At 37.4% G+C, this 15343-nt stretch overlaps 1 protein-coding gene across 2 annotated transcripts in view; it reads right to left on the reverse strand.

The window, feature by feature from the left end:
- Positions 1-15343, reverse strand: part of SPTLC2 (serine palmitoyltransferase long chain base subunit 2) — a 92422-nt gene that overhangs the window by 47220 nt on the left and 29859 nt on the right. For both annotated transcript variants that reach the window (XM_069465168.1, XM_069465169.1), the window contains exons 3-5: positions 10978-11132; positions 9390-9538; positions 3852-3976 (exon numbers count right to left, since the gene is read on the reverse strand). In XM_069465168.1, coding sequence (XP_069321269.1) covers positions 3852-3976; positions 9390-9538; positions 10978-11132 — 429 coding nt within the window. The remainder of the gene's footprint in view (positions 1-3851; positions 3977-9389; positions 9539-10977; positions 11133-15343) is intronic.

The raw sequence follows: 15343 nt of genomic DNA on the forward strand, positions 1-15343 counted from the left end.
TCTTGTACTTTTGCAACTCTTCTGTAAAACTAAATTCGAGTTGGAAAAAAGCATTAAAATTGGAAAAAATGAAACTGGGGGAAAATGAAGAGAGGTTAGATTTTTTTCTTCTGCAAGTCTTCAAATTCTTTACCTACCACTCTACCACTCTTGGCATTCCAGTATACATTAAAAGCCACCCCCTCCCCGATTTTATTTTCTTCTCTTTCCAGCTAATTTTTTTCCTGGTAAAACCTGTAACATCATTACGTTCTTTTTGTTTATCATCTTTTTTAGATAGCCTTGTTCACCATTTCAATGTATCCATCTGGTTTTTTTGCCCCTTCTAATTTACTATGAGACTCTATTATATCCTTGTTTCAAAAATAAAATAAATATTGAAAATGTTGAAATTTAAGTGCTTAATATGTTTCAGGCATTAGGTCAAGGGGTTTAAATGCATTATTACTTTTAATCTTCACAACAACTTTATGAAGTAGGTACTATTATCAGCCCCACTTTACATATGATGAAATTCTTGCTCAGGAGTGAAAAACCTTGCCCAAGGTCACAAGTGACTCAATACAAAGATTGTGCTTCTAGAACACATGCTCTTAATTAATATATTGCCTCACCCTGCTGTTAAACTGAACAATCAACTGCTTTACACAAAAATTTAATATCACATTTAAATAATTATTAAAACTGGGTTAGTTATTGCTTTAACAGATTAGATAATATTAAATAACATTTCAACTATAATGTTTAATTTGAAAGATAAATCTTTAAGGTAGTACCTTCAATGTCTGTACAGAAAAAAATCTAATTCTAGATGATGCTTTTTTAGAGTTTATAAGCATACAGGGAGAAGCAAGACGAGATTATTTAATCCTACAGTGTGAAAAATTCTAAGAAATTGTAAATAAGAATCTCAGGTTGTTTTTTGGGTGGGGGTTGTTGTTGTTGCTGTTATTTTGAGACAGGGTCTCGCTCTGTTACCCGGGCTGGAGTGCAGTGGTGTGATCATAGCTCACTGCAACCTCAAACTCCTGGACTCAAGCAATCCTCCTGCCTCAGCCTCCTGAGCAGCTGGGACTACAGGCATGTGCCACCATGCCCAGATAATTTTTCTGTTTTTTGTAGAGGCAGGGTCTTGCTTTTGCTCAGGCTGGTCTCAAACTCTTGGCCTCAAACAATCCTCCCACCTCAGCCTCCCAAAGTGCTAAAATTATAGGCATGAGCCACCACACCCAGCCAAGAATCTCAGGTTTATACTGCAAAAATGCAGGACAGCAATGTATTATGATGTGAAATCAAAGAACCACGCACTTGTCTTCCAAGGAATTTGTCCATTTTATTTAAGTTGTTGAATTTATTGGCATAAAGTTCTTAATATTCCCTTACTATCCTTTAATGTCCACAGAATGTGTAGTGATACTCCCTTTCATTCCCGCTACTGGTAATTTGTGTCTTCTTTTTATCCTGACCAGTCTGGCTAGAGATTTATCAATTTTATTCATTTTCTCAAAGAATCAGCTTTGGTTTTGCTGATGTCCCCTATTGTTTATTTTCTAATTCATTGGTTTCTGCATTTATTTTTATTATAGTCTTCTTTCTGCTTAGTTTGGGTGTAATTTGTTCATCTTTTTCTAATTTCTTAAGGTAGAAGCTTTCCTTTTTTCCTAATACAGGCCGAATATCCCTTATCTGAAATGCTTGAGACCAGAAGTCTTTTCAGATTTCATTTTTTTTTAAATTTTGGAATATTTGCATTATACTCAAAAAGTTTCAGATTTTGGAGCATTTTGGATTTCAGATTTTTGGATTAGGGATGCTCAACCTGTATAAGCATTTAATGCTATACATTTCTATCTGAGCAATGCTTTAGCTTCATCCTACAAATTGTGATATATTACATTTCCATTTGGTTCAAAATATTTTTATTTTCTCTTATATTTTCTTCTTTGGCCCATGAGTTATTTAGAAATGTGTTGTTTAATTTTCAGATATTCAAAGATTTTCCAAATATCTTTGTATCATTCATTTCTAATGTAATTCCACTGTGGTTGGAGAACATACTTTGAATAACTTTAATACTTTTAAATTTATTAAAACTTGTTTAAGTCTAGGCATGGTGGCTCACACCTGTAATCCTAGCACTCTGGGAGGCCGAGGCAGGAGGATCACTTGAGGTCAGGCGTTCAAGACCAGCCTGAACAAGAGCAAGACCTCGTCTCTACTAAAAATAGAAAGAAATTACTCAGACAACTAAAAATAGAAAAAATTAGCTGGGCATGGTGGTGCACGCATGCCTGTAGTCCCAGCCACTTGGGAGGCTGAGGCAGGAGGATCGCTTGAACCTAGGAGTTTGGGTTGCTATGAACCAGGCTGACATCATGGCACCCTAGCCTGGGCAACAGAGCAAGACTCTGTCTCAAAGAAAACCCCCAAAAAACAAAACAAACAAAAAGACCTGTTTAATAGTAGAATATGGTTTATCTTGGTAAATGTTTTTGCTTTTGCTGTGTAAAGTATTTCATAAATTACCTCAATTGGTTGACAGTGTTTTCCAAGTATTCTATATCCTTACTGATTTTCTGTTTAGTTCTTCTATCAATTAAGAGAGGGGGGCTAATATCTCTAATTACAATTCTGTATTCATCTACTTCTCTTTTCAGTTTCATCAGTTTTTGCTTCATGTGCTTTGAAGCTCTGTTATTAGGTGCTTACACATTTAAAATTATGTCCTTTTGATGAATTAACTCCTTAATCATTATGCAATGTTACTCTTTATCCCCAGAAATATTTCTTGTTCTGAAATCTTTGTTTATATTAATATAGTCACTTCAAATTTCTTTTGATTACTGTTTTCTATCCTTTTACTTTTAAACTCTGTATCTTTATATTTAAAACAGATTACTATTTTATATATTAGGAAACCTGCTTAATTCTATCTGACAATCTCTGTCTTCTAATTGGAATGTATCAATCATTTACACTTAATGTGACAGCAATAAGGTTGGGTTTAAATCTCTATCTTGTTATTTATTTTCTATTTGTCCCATCTGTTCCTTATAGACCCATACACTGTACAACTGAAAAGGACTTCAGAGTTAACTTGGTCCAACCACCTCATTTACAAAGGAAACTTTGAGGATCAGAAAGGTTAATGTGCTCACAGTCACACTGCTAAGTTTGACCATATAAATAACAAACAAGCAAGCAAGCAAAACCTCAAATCTCCTGCTTGAGTTAATCCACTACTTTTTCAATATGCCATTTCTTAATAGCAATGTTAAAATGAGAATAAATAACCTCAAGGGTCCCTTTAAAACCAATAGTGCCAATCTGCTAAAATGTAATTTACAAAGTCTCTCTTCAACTGCTCCATCACAAACTCTACCCATGGGGGGAGGGGGAATATAGCCATATATAAAATATATATATGTATAAAAGTTGTCTATATATATGTAAGCAACATGTGTTACAGTGAGAACAAATATTAGGGTAATTATATATTTTCATATTCTACTTAGGAAAAACCATCTGCTAAATAACTTTCCAAACTAAACCTTTCTTTCATAGTTTTAGTCTTCCACAAGTTTTTATTTACCTGAATCCCTTCAGAAATCTGTGTGAAATAAAAAAGGCAAGAGTCATATCATGAAAGAGAGAAGGATCATGGGTTCTAGGAAGGAAGCTCCAACTGATATAAGTCTCCATAGGATATACTTGTCCAAAAATTTGTGATAGTACCTTTGGGTAAACTATGTTTGATCTAAAGTTTATGATAGCTTCTGGCTAGCTCTGAATGCTTTCCAAAACAAAAGACAATATATATTAGGGAGTTTTCATAAATGACAGTGTCTTACTTTGCCAACAAGAGCAGGAATGTTCATTGAATTTGTTGCAAATCCCATGCCGTATGTCATAGCAGCTTCTACTCCCAAGAACTTTGCTACAAGTTTCTCTAGTTCTTCATGCTTATCCAGGTTTCCTGTATGAAGAAGTTAAAGTCAATATCACAAAATCCTGAAGAATTACTCATCACTTAATAAAAATAAATCACAGTCTATGTGTTATGATCTTTTCAGACTAAGATCTGTGAAGGAGTCAGTATCATGAAGAGTGATGGCTCATAAAGAACACAACAGTTGAATAAATTTGGATTCAGTACCTGCAGTGGAATTTCTGCAAAGAAGGTTGCCAATAATTTTTCCCATTCCTGTTTGCGCATGCCAATTCCCAGGTAGACCTTAAGAAGCCTAGCAAAATCCGTTTTTATACTTTTTGAAGTCAGCTGCTATGTAAAACAGTCTAACTGGCCTACTGTAAAAAGAGAACATGTGGAGAGAGGGGGGCTCTGGGCTCTCTGGAGGATAAGACTATGGAAAGAGGGGAGAGAGAAGTGAGGGGAGATGTTTAGCCAGCCCTTAGCCCCACCACCCAGCTCAGGTGTAGGACATTCGAGTTAAACCCTCTTGGATACTCTATCCTCAGTCATAATGGCCCACCCAATACCACATGGAACTAAGATAGCAGAATCAAATAAGTATCTGTTGTTGTTTTAAACCACTAAGTTTTGGGACGGTTTGTTATACAGCAAAAGACAGGTAAAAAAGCATATTCCCTCACATTGACCTGACTGGTAAATTTGTACTATAATTTTACATTGGCATTCAAATCCTTTAGGACTGGACGACACGGCAGAGAGAAAAGATGCTGGGAAAGGATGCTGAACTTGGACACTTAAGTTTATGCCTTAAGGCTAATCAAATCACTTAGAATCTCCCTGAGCCTGTTTCTTATCTGCTAAATACCAACAATAATTTTCTTATCTGCCTCATGACACTGTTGTAAAGATCAAAAAAGAAAATATGTTCAAGCACTTTATAAACTATAAAGTGCCATAAAGATACAAGGTATGCTTACTATATGTTGTCACTGCACAACGTTCCCCTAACTACATCATTAGATCAAACCATCTGTCATTTCTGAAGTGTCAGCTAGACTCTGCTTTAAAGATGAGGGGATTAAAATGTTCTACTCCCATTTTCCTGTTGAAAATCATAACAAAACTGGAAGAACAAGAAATAAAAGCACAAAACTCCATTTTAATTAATTAGTAGATACTTGCAATCCTAAACACAACTAATGAAAATGGAAAACATCTAGAAGGATGGTGTATGAGTTGAATTGTGGCCCACCAAAAAGGTATTTTGAAGTAACCCCAACACCTCAAAATGTAATGTTTGGAAACTGGGTCTTTACAGAGATAATCAAGTTAAAATTAGGTTATAAGGATGGCGTTAACGTCGTTATAAAAAGGAGAAATCTGGACACAGAGATAGACATACATAGAGAGAACACCAAGGACAACAATGTTTGACACACAGGAAGATAGCTGTGTGACTGGAGTGCTTCATCTACAAGCCAAGGAATGCCAAGGATTGCTGGCAAAACAGAAGCTAGCGAAGATTCTTCCCTAGAGCTGTCAGAGAGAGCGTGGCCCTGCTGACACCCTGACCTCATGCCTCTAGCCTCCAGAATTATGAGACTATAAATTTTTGTTGTTTTAAGTCACCTAGTTTCTTTTCTCTCTCTTTTTTTTTTTTTTTGAGACAGTCTCATTCTATTGTCCAGGCTAGAGTGCCGTGGTATCAGCCTAGCTCACAGCAACCTCAAACTCCTGGGCTCAAGCGAATTCTCCTGCCTCAGCCTCCTGAATAGCTGGGACTACAGGTGCACACCACCATACCTGGCTAATTTTTTCTATTTTTAGAGAAGACAGGGTCTTGCTCTCTCTCAGGCTGGTCTCGAACTCCTGACTTCATGCGATCCTCCCACCCTGGTCTCCCAGAGTGTGTGCCACCGCACCCAGCCAGTCACCCAGTTTATAGTATTTTGTTCAGATGCCCTAGGAAACTAACACACATAGTAAATAATTCTGTGTCCTTACAGAGTGGGATTCAATGAAAATAAAGTGAAGTCATTGTATGGAAACCTGGTGAGGCGTAAAAACTGGAGTTTTAAGTTCGGAGTCTCTGAAAGACAGAACTGAGAAAATGCTTAAGAAGAAAGTATCACAGAACCAAAGGACATGATTCTTCAATTTGTAAGTATCTACCAAGCACCAAAACAGCACAATTAATGGGAAAAAAGACTCATACCAAGGCACAAGTGAAATATCTTGACGTATTCAAGAGAAAGAGAAGATCTGCAAACCGCTCCCCCCTCAAAAAAAAAAAAAAAAAAAACAAGAACACCAACGAACAGTGGCACTCATTACTACAGGAATGGAAACTGGGTGGCTGGATGATATGAAAGGAAAACAGATTTTTCATTGTGTATTTTTTTGTACTTTTTGGATTATTAACAATATTTGGGCACTATCTAGCCCCCAACACAGGTGTTTAAACAACAAAACCTTTCAGGCAGAAGGTGTGATGGCAGGAATGACATACACAAGAATGACAATCAGAACAGCATCATACTTCTGACCAGCACCACTGGGTGCGAGAGGACTATAGGCATCACTCTCATACTTCTCAGCAATATGGGAGGTCAAACACATCTTCTGATATCCAAATTTTCAAAAAAATTATCTCCCCTGAACTCCCAGGAAACCACTGCTGAGTGAGTTCTACCAGTATGAGAGAGTATGTCTAAAAAGAGGAAGATGTGGGATACAAGAAATAAGAAATCTAAAACAGAGGTGAGGGAAAGGAAATTCCTAAGTTGACTCCCTCTCCCCAAAAGAGTAGTATCAGAATGCAACTATAGAGCAGTCCTGGAGAGCAACCAGCCCAAACTGAAGCAGGAAGTAGGGAGGAATTACATTAAGGAATTATCTAATAAATACCCAGAAGACCACATTAAAAATGAAGTTTTCAGGGCTACTTCTTCCTAGAAGTTACCTAACAGACAAGAACTTAAGGCGGGGCGTGGTGGCTCATGCCTGTAATCCTAGCACTCTGGGAGGCCAAGGCGGGTGGATTGCTCGAGGTCAGAAGTTTGAGACCAGCCTGAGCAAGAGCGAGACCCCGTCTCTACTAAAAATAGAAATTATCTGGCCAACTAAAATATATATGGAAAAAATTAGCTGGGCATGGTGGCACATACCTGTAGTCCCAGCTACTTGGGAGGCTGAGGCAGTAGGATCGCTTAAGCCCAGGAGTTTGAGGTTGCTGTGATGCCATGGCACTCACTCTAGCCAGGGCAACAAAGCGACACTCTGTCTCCAAAAAAAAAAAAAAGAACTTAAGATAGGACAAAGATCTAACCAAGCCTCCTCTAGCATTAAATTGGTAAGGGATCAGAGGAATGAAACTCTTCACGGTAGCTGCAAGATATATTTTAAATCATTGTAAAAGACCAGTCCATTTCTTATTTACTGAGTTATTCTAGATCCAAACTTTTAAAAATTTAGACTTTTTATATGAAAAACTTGCATACTATGTGTATATATATACTTTAAGAATTAAACCAAAATACTTTTAATCTATAAAAATAAATAAAATATAAGTCAGATTGCTTTTTATGCTCAGATATCACAAAAGACTCTCTAACAACCCTTATTGTATCTAAGAAAACATATACTAGCCTACTTCCAGTGTTTAAAGAAACAGGGCTGAGAATCTATGAAAATTTGGTAAAGAAACCTAAATAAAATTCAACATATTCTAACTCTTACAGAGTTTATTTTTAATTGGAATTTGCTTTTAAAAGCAACTCTGAATATTTTCTAGGAAGAACCGCTTATGTTTCTTGGGCCACAGCAATGACACTCAAACCTAGGAGATTCTGGAATAAAAATTATAGCATGAATGACTACAGAAGCTGCCTATGAAACTTTGTCAGCAATAGAAACTAGAGGTCTTGAAGATCTGTAACTTGCAAATATAGTCTGAAATGCCCAATTTAAATAATAAACTAGAGGATATGAAAAGCCGCACAATTTTATTTTTACCTTTTGATTTCTTCATTTTGTTTTAAATTTAGTGAATTGACAGATGGAGTCTGATCCCCTCAACCCTTGAATCTGGGCTGGCCTTAGGGACTTGCTTTGACCAGTAGAAAGAGGCATAAGTGATATTCTGGACCTGCAAGATCAGGGCATAAAAAGCCTTCCAGCTTTCAGTGGGTATCTTTGAGTGGGAAAAAAGTCTGCTGCTAAGCTATGGAGAAGCCCAAACTAGTAACATGGAGAGGCCACACCGAGTTCCAGCCAACCCAGCCTAGGTGAAACATGTGAATGAAGAAGCCTTCATATGACTCCAACCACACAGCCACCACTGACTGCAATCATGTGAGGAACCCTGTGTAAGAACCAACCAACTACACTTGCCAATCCCCAGACCTGTGAGAAATAATGTTGATTTAATCTACTACGTTTTGGAGTAATTTACTGTAATAAATATCCAGAAAGTTGTCTTATAACTTCTATGATTATCAGTTCTCTTAAACAAAATGAAAAAAATTTGAAATCCTCCTTTGAACTAAAAAAAAATTCAATCTCTTTATATAAAGCTACTAATCCTTTACATTTTACCGACTTGCAATGATAACAAAAAGAGTTTACATTTTTTGAATGTCTACTATGTTCCAAGTGCTTTATATGGATTAGGTTATTTAATTCTTGAAACAGCTCTATAAAGACAGGAATTATTATTGGCCCCAATTTACCAGTATGAAAAAAATCAACAGATTAACCCTCACATGCCCATGCACTAATAAGCTGCACTCTCTTTTTTTTTTTTTTTTTTTTGAGACAGAGTCTTGCTTTTGTTGCCCGGGCTAGAGTGAGTGCCGTGGCGTCAGCTTAGCTCACAGCAACCTCAAACTCCTGGGCTCAAGTGATCTCTCTGCCTCACCCTCCCGAGTAGCTGGGACTACAGGCATGCGCCCACCATGCTCGGCTAATTTTTTTTTTCTATATATATTTTTAGTTGGCCAGATAATTTCTTTCTATTTTTAGTAGAGACAGGGTCTCGCTCTTGCTCAGGCTGGTCTCGAACTCCTGACCTCAAGAGATCCACCCGCCTCGGCCTCCCAGAGTGCTAGGATTACAGGCGTGAGCCACTGCATCTGGCCTAAGCTGCACTCTTAACCACCATCATTTGCAAAAGCCGATAAAAATCAACATTAAAGCTGTAAGTGAAACAAATACTTATGGGACTTTTCTAGGGACATTCTGTATGTATAACATACTAGAAAAGATAAATATATCTCAAAATGTGTTGAAAGCATTAAAATTATTCATTACTTCACAAAAAGGAAGCATTCTTTATCTTACCTAAATGACATGGCAAAGTATTTGGATACTTAATACTATAGCTCTATATCAGTATTATTAACTCATGAGTAAAAAAGTAAAAAACTTCAGCTGGCCAAACATAGCTTACACTTACCAATTTCCTGCCGAGTGCTGCACACTCCAACTCCATACTCCTCTAGGACTTTGGCAGCTGCTTCTTGACATGATCCAGTATTTCGTGCAAATCCAAGATAGTTGTAGGAACCCATGTTTATAACACCTTTAATTATATTTCCTGTATACCTGTGTTTCAACAGCATAAAAATTAATAAAACTCATGAGCAAAACAATAGTAAATGTGATAGCAAATGCATTGGTAAACAGGCAGAAAAGCACTATATATACAGGAATTAGAGAACAAGGTCCAAAGTCTGTATGAAAAAAAATCTCAAACTCACTATCAATTAGGGAAATGGAAGTTAAAACAAAATTGTAATCTTCACTTATTAATGGTGACAATGATGTAAAAACTGATTATATGGAATGTTGGCCAGGACAGCCTCAAATGCTGTAGATAAGAGTATCAATCAATACTTTTTCTTTGGAGGGCAGTACAGCAGTACTTATCCATTAAAAGATCTACATACTCTGACTCAGTAATTCCTACACATGAGCATATACACATAAGGATCCTTTAAGAGCCACTACACAATTTGCCACGTCCCTTCCCCAGGCACAGGGACCAGAGACATTCCATATGGTGGAAACTGAGTCAGCCTGCACTACTAAGTAAAGACAACACAGTTTGGGGCCCCAACAACCTAAGATGAACACGGAGTGTAGACAAGAAATATATTGCTATTGTTTTACTCCCTAGATTTTGGGGTTATTAACACAGGATAACACAGCCCAACCTACTATACCATGGTACATTTATGCTGCAGAATACTATGTAGCCACTAAAAATAATAAACTTGCCTTGAATATACACATGAGAAGGATGTTACTAATATGTTAGCAAGTACTAATAACAAAAACAAGATGTAAAATAATTTACATGTACAGTATAATCCCATTTTTGTAAATCAAAAAACTACCTGTGTGTAACCCCAGTAGATGCACTACAAATATGTCCCCACAGAAGACATCTGGAAGAATAATACAAAATAAAGTGGTAACAATGGCCACCAGTGGGGAGTGAAGGAGGATTTGTGGGAGAATGGATTTGAGAGGAACAGAGGTTAGTTGTCAGGAGGGACTTTCAGTTTAACTGTATTATTTGCCTTTTTTTTAAATAGCAATGTAATCATGTAATACTTGTGCAATCTGAACGATAAAGTAAAATGTTAAGAATAAGTAGTTTTCTAAACCACTCAATCCATTTAAGTAAAAAATACTTATATCCTTAAATCATCTAAGAAATCAAAATATCCAGAAATAAATTCAGATACTGGATTATGGTAAGTGGCATAATGGAAAAGATAAGTTTTCTTTCTTCCTTTTTTTAAATAAGTCAAATTTTGTTCTCCACCATGATGTGGCATAGTAGTAAATATAATAGGAAAATATTTTTTAAAAAAATCTCAATAACAATGAACAACATGTAAGGAAACTAATCGTATTGTATCCTCAGCTGCTACTCCTATTTTGAAAGAATACTCAATTTGCAATAAAACATTTTCTCAGATTAAGAAATCCTTTTGTTGTTGTTGTCAAGGAATAATTTCCCAACCAAGACTCACTTGAATGACCAGTTATAATCATGAGACTGTCTCTCCATGATGTCCACCTTGGCTCCAGGCACACTACAGATTGGTCGATTCCAGTTGTCTCTTATCCTCATGTAGAGGTTCCTTGTATAGAAGTTTTCGAAATCCTGATACAATGACACAAAGTCCTGCCAACAAATGGTGAAATACTATAAATTTAACTGAGTTACTTTAAAAACAAAGTTTATAACTTCTCTTTTCATATTTCAAGAGCACCTGATAATGAGAGGTCAATTATGTTAACTGATACAATGAAAACACAGAAAGGCATCAATTCTCTATGTTTATTTTAACACCACTCCTTTTTTTTTTTTTTTGAGACAGAGTCTTACTCTGTCCCGCCGCCCCGCCCCCGGCTAGAGTGCAGTGGCGTCATCATAGCTCACTGCAGCCTCAAACGCCTGGGCTCAAGGGATCCTCCTGCCTCAGCCTCCCGAGTAGCTGGGACTACAGACACACACACACCACTATGCCTGGCTAATTTTTCCTATTTTTAGTAGAGACAGGGTCTCACTCTTGCTCAGGCTGGTCTTGACTCCTGAGCTCAAGTGATCCTCCTGCCTTGGTCTCCCAGAGTGCTAGGATTATAGGTGTGAGCCACCGTACCCAGCCTATTTTAACACAACTCTTATTAGTTAAGTCATTTAACTTTAATAGTTGACCTAACATAGTTTCAAATAACTGACTGCATGTGTGGAGCCATGAATTTAATAAAGTAGGCCTCATTAAAAATAAAATTTAATTGTACAGTTCTGTAATTAAATGGGTTCTCTTCCTAATAATCTCAACAAGACTGCTCTTCTACCCCCTCAAGTAATATATTACAGTAAAATGCCAAAAAAACTCCTGTAGTTCCAGTTTCAAACAAGAAAAATAATTGCAAAATTAAGATTCCATCCTCTGAATATTTTCAGAGATCAAAATGAAACAAATCCAAAGAGAAAATAATAAACAAGAAACACTAAAAAGTAGGTTATAGAAAGCCACCCACCTTAGATATTTTCCCTTGGATAGAAATTTAAAGAGAGAGAGAGAGAGAGAGAGGAAAATACATTCTCAAAGTGGATTCCCATTCCCAAGGATTTAAAGCCTCCCTTCCTCCCTGAGGTTAAGCTGTACTAAGATTTAAATCTGGAAAAAGTCAAGTCGCAGTGGAGCTGAAATGAATGCAAATTGCTATGCCCAGTGTGGTATGACCGACCACTGCTCAGAACACATGTGACCAGACCACGGGAGATCTACTTCAACTCCTGAAGGTAAAGGGCAAAACGAACAAAAACAAAACAGAACTACAGTTTTACTACAGCAGCAAACCACTGAGCCCCTAGCCCTCAGATCTGGGCTTGATGCCAATCTCAATTAACCTGCTAGGTAAGTTAATCAAAAATGTTGAAAAAGCTCAAGCCTTATTCTATAAAAGATTTCCATTGCTAAAGAAGACTCAACATAGAATTCTAAAATTAACAACCTTCTATGACAATGGACTCTAAAATGCCTACTAGATAAGCCTCAGAGTAGATAAAATCTCCTTAAATGAAGCTGAGCAGAGTCAGAAAGCACTCTAAGAATTTGTCGTACTTGACACCATCTCTCTCACAATTGGTTCTAACAGTTACTTTCACTTAGGACAGAAAATATCTGTGAATAATGTATTTATCACAATTGAAATTGGTCTTTTAAATAGTATGTCCCTTTTCATAGTCTCCACTTCCAAAAGGCATACTGGTTGAATGATAACGGGAACAGAGACATCAAATTCTAATTAATTTCTTTGGCTATTATTTGCCATGCATTCCCTTTTCAAAGGAAAAAACAAAAAAGTAGTCCTCAACCATTTTCAATGCACATAAAATAGGCTAATAGTACTAACTCTTCTAATGAAACCACTGTACTGATTGTTGCATTTCTTTATAACCTTTCTAAACATTGCAAATTAATGTTCAAGGCATTAACTCAAATACTTGAGAGAAATGTTTCTTCACATACAAATTTTTATTAGCAACAAAGAACAATATTTTTTGTTTTTACTATGTAAACATCAGAAAAACCTTACAGAGTCTGGTCCAGAAACCAGAAGGGTTAGTAAGCCCCAAGATAGAAAAAGGGCTGCAGGCTAAAACGAGGTAGAGCTTCATCTCTCAGTCCTGGAGTGAACCAAGATAACCAGTAGCATAGCTGTGAGGTTAGGAGGGAAGGAATGGGTTCCAATCTCCTGAATAGAGCCCTGTTATTGCCAGGGTTGGGGATCTTCATCGCTCCCTAACAAAAGATTAAACTCCTGAGACACACTGGCACAGAGTAAAGGAGGAGAAGCTGTCACAGTAGGGGATGTTAGAGACCAAAAGCAGAGGGCACAGAATGGTGAAAGAGAGGGACTCCAGCCAAGGCATTAGCTTCCCTTTACTCCCTAGCTAAGTTCCAGGTTAGTAGCTTTGACTGCAGTTAGTAGGTTCAGTAGGAAGATCTGAAGGGCAGCTAACCAAACTCTGTGCAGCTTAGCAATGAAGAAAAGGGACAGAAGAGGGTCACTATTTAGGGTTCTAATTTGGGGCAATGGGAACATCTGTTTCCAAAAATATCTCAGACACTTTAAATATTCTAGAACAGGGTTAAACTAGGGAGCTTATCTTTTCATTGTTTCATTTATTTAGATATCTTTTAGTGAATACTCAATGTATTTTAGATTCATTGCTAGACTTTCAGGATACATTAAATAACAAGACAGTTCTCTCTGTAAACAATGATACGCTCACAATTATTACCCTCATTCCCCCCTCCCCTCCTCCCTCTTCCTCCTCCTCAGCTTGGTCACTGTGAGATGATTTTAGTCAGGGCTGACCTAATGTTTAGTCTTTGACTGAATACTCAGTTATAATGTCCGTCATTGAACAAACATTTACTGAGCTGCATCTTCCAGGCACTAAGCGGGGCACAGGGGATAAAAATGAGTAAGAACTACCTCTAAACCCTCTAAGATCTCTTAGTATAATGGAGAGGCACACAAATACAACATAAAATACTATAAAGGGATGCTTGCCTGGAGAGAGAGAGAGAGAGTACCTCACAGGTCAGTGACATGACAGAATCAAGTTCAAGCAGCCTTAAGGATATACTCTTATCAATGTTTTTCCTGAAGACCCTCACAAACCCCATATACTAGCACATATAAGTAGAGAAAAACAATACTTAGTTGAGACGCTGGATCGCTGAGCTTGAAATACTCATAAGTTAAGCGACTTCTTAACTCACGAGAAAAATTCAAACTCATGGATTTGCTGATTAGGGATTGACAAAGACCTTGCCAAAAGTAGTTTGGGGTTCTCTCAACAATTAGCTGATAATAATCCTTTGTTGCTTAAACCTATTTAAGGTGAGCCCTCTGGAAAACATCCTCTATTATTCAAAATAAATAGTATCACCTATTTTAGTGCCTATGCAGGCCCTAAGATCACAGGCAGAAAAGTTGGGTGCAACTACTTTCAGAAGTCAACTTTCTAACAACTGTCCATGTTTGTTAAGCACAATTCTGGCCCAACACAAACATCCAAATACTTTTATATGATGATGACACAGAAGATGAATAATCACAACAATAGCAGGAAAAGTTCCCATCTTCTGAGTATTTATGATATACCAGGCACTTACCAAGTGCTTTACATGTACATATATATTTACACACTTAAATATCTCTGCACATTCTTATAGAAGATATCATTTGTACCATTTTCAGAAAGGCTAAATGGTTTTCCCAGTTAGGGAACTAGCCAGAGGCAGAGCTAGGAACTGATTCAGGCCTTCTAATTCCAGTTTATTCTCCTAACCCCAATGCTATATTGCCTCTCATTTGGTGATGTTGCTAAATCAATCTGAAATACTTTGATAGCATTCAGAGCACATAAATACCACTGCACTTCCCACTATTTTCCTATGTTCTGCCCATGGCCAGCACACACATCACAAATCTCCTACACAGACACGCAGTCAGACACAGATACATATACATAAGCTAGAAAGCTTTTAAAGACTGTATTTCCTGGACACCTTTGTGATTGGGTTGTAGATGTGATGTAGAGAAACTCACACAAGATGTGGAAGAAAGAGGCCATGTTTTTTGCATCAGGGTAGGAAGCAAGCTCCAGCAGACCTGTAGTGCCGGCAGTGTCAGCTAGAGTCCACATTCCATTGCCTATTTACCAGCTTCTGGCAGTGGAGCTGTTATGATGGCAGCACCTAGGATACCTGTGGCAGGGGCAGTTTCCTAATTTGGGGTGGTTGCTTACTTGGAGTATGGAGGCCCTAACCTCACGGCTCCAGCCCTTCCACAGTGTTATAAATGCCT

This window comes from Eulemur rufifrons, chromosome 2 (assembly GCF_041146395.1).
Source record: "Eulemur rufifrons isolate Redbay chromosome 2, OSU_ERuf_1, whole genome shotgun sequence".
NCBI classification, from domain to species: domain Eukaryota; kingdom Metazoa; phylum Chordata; class Mammalia; order Primates; family Lemuridae; genus Eulemur; species Eulemur rufifrons.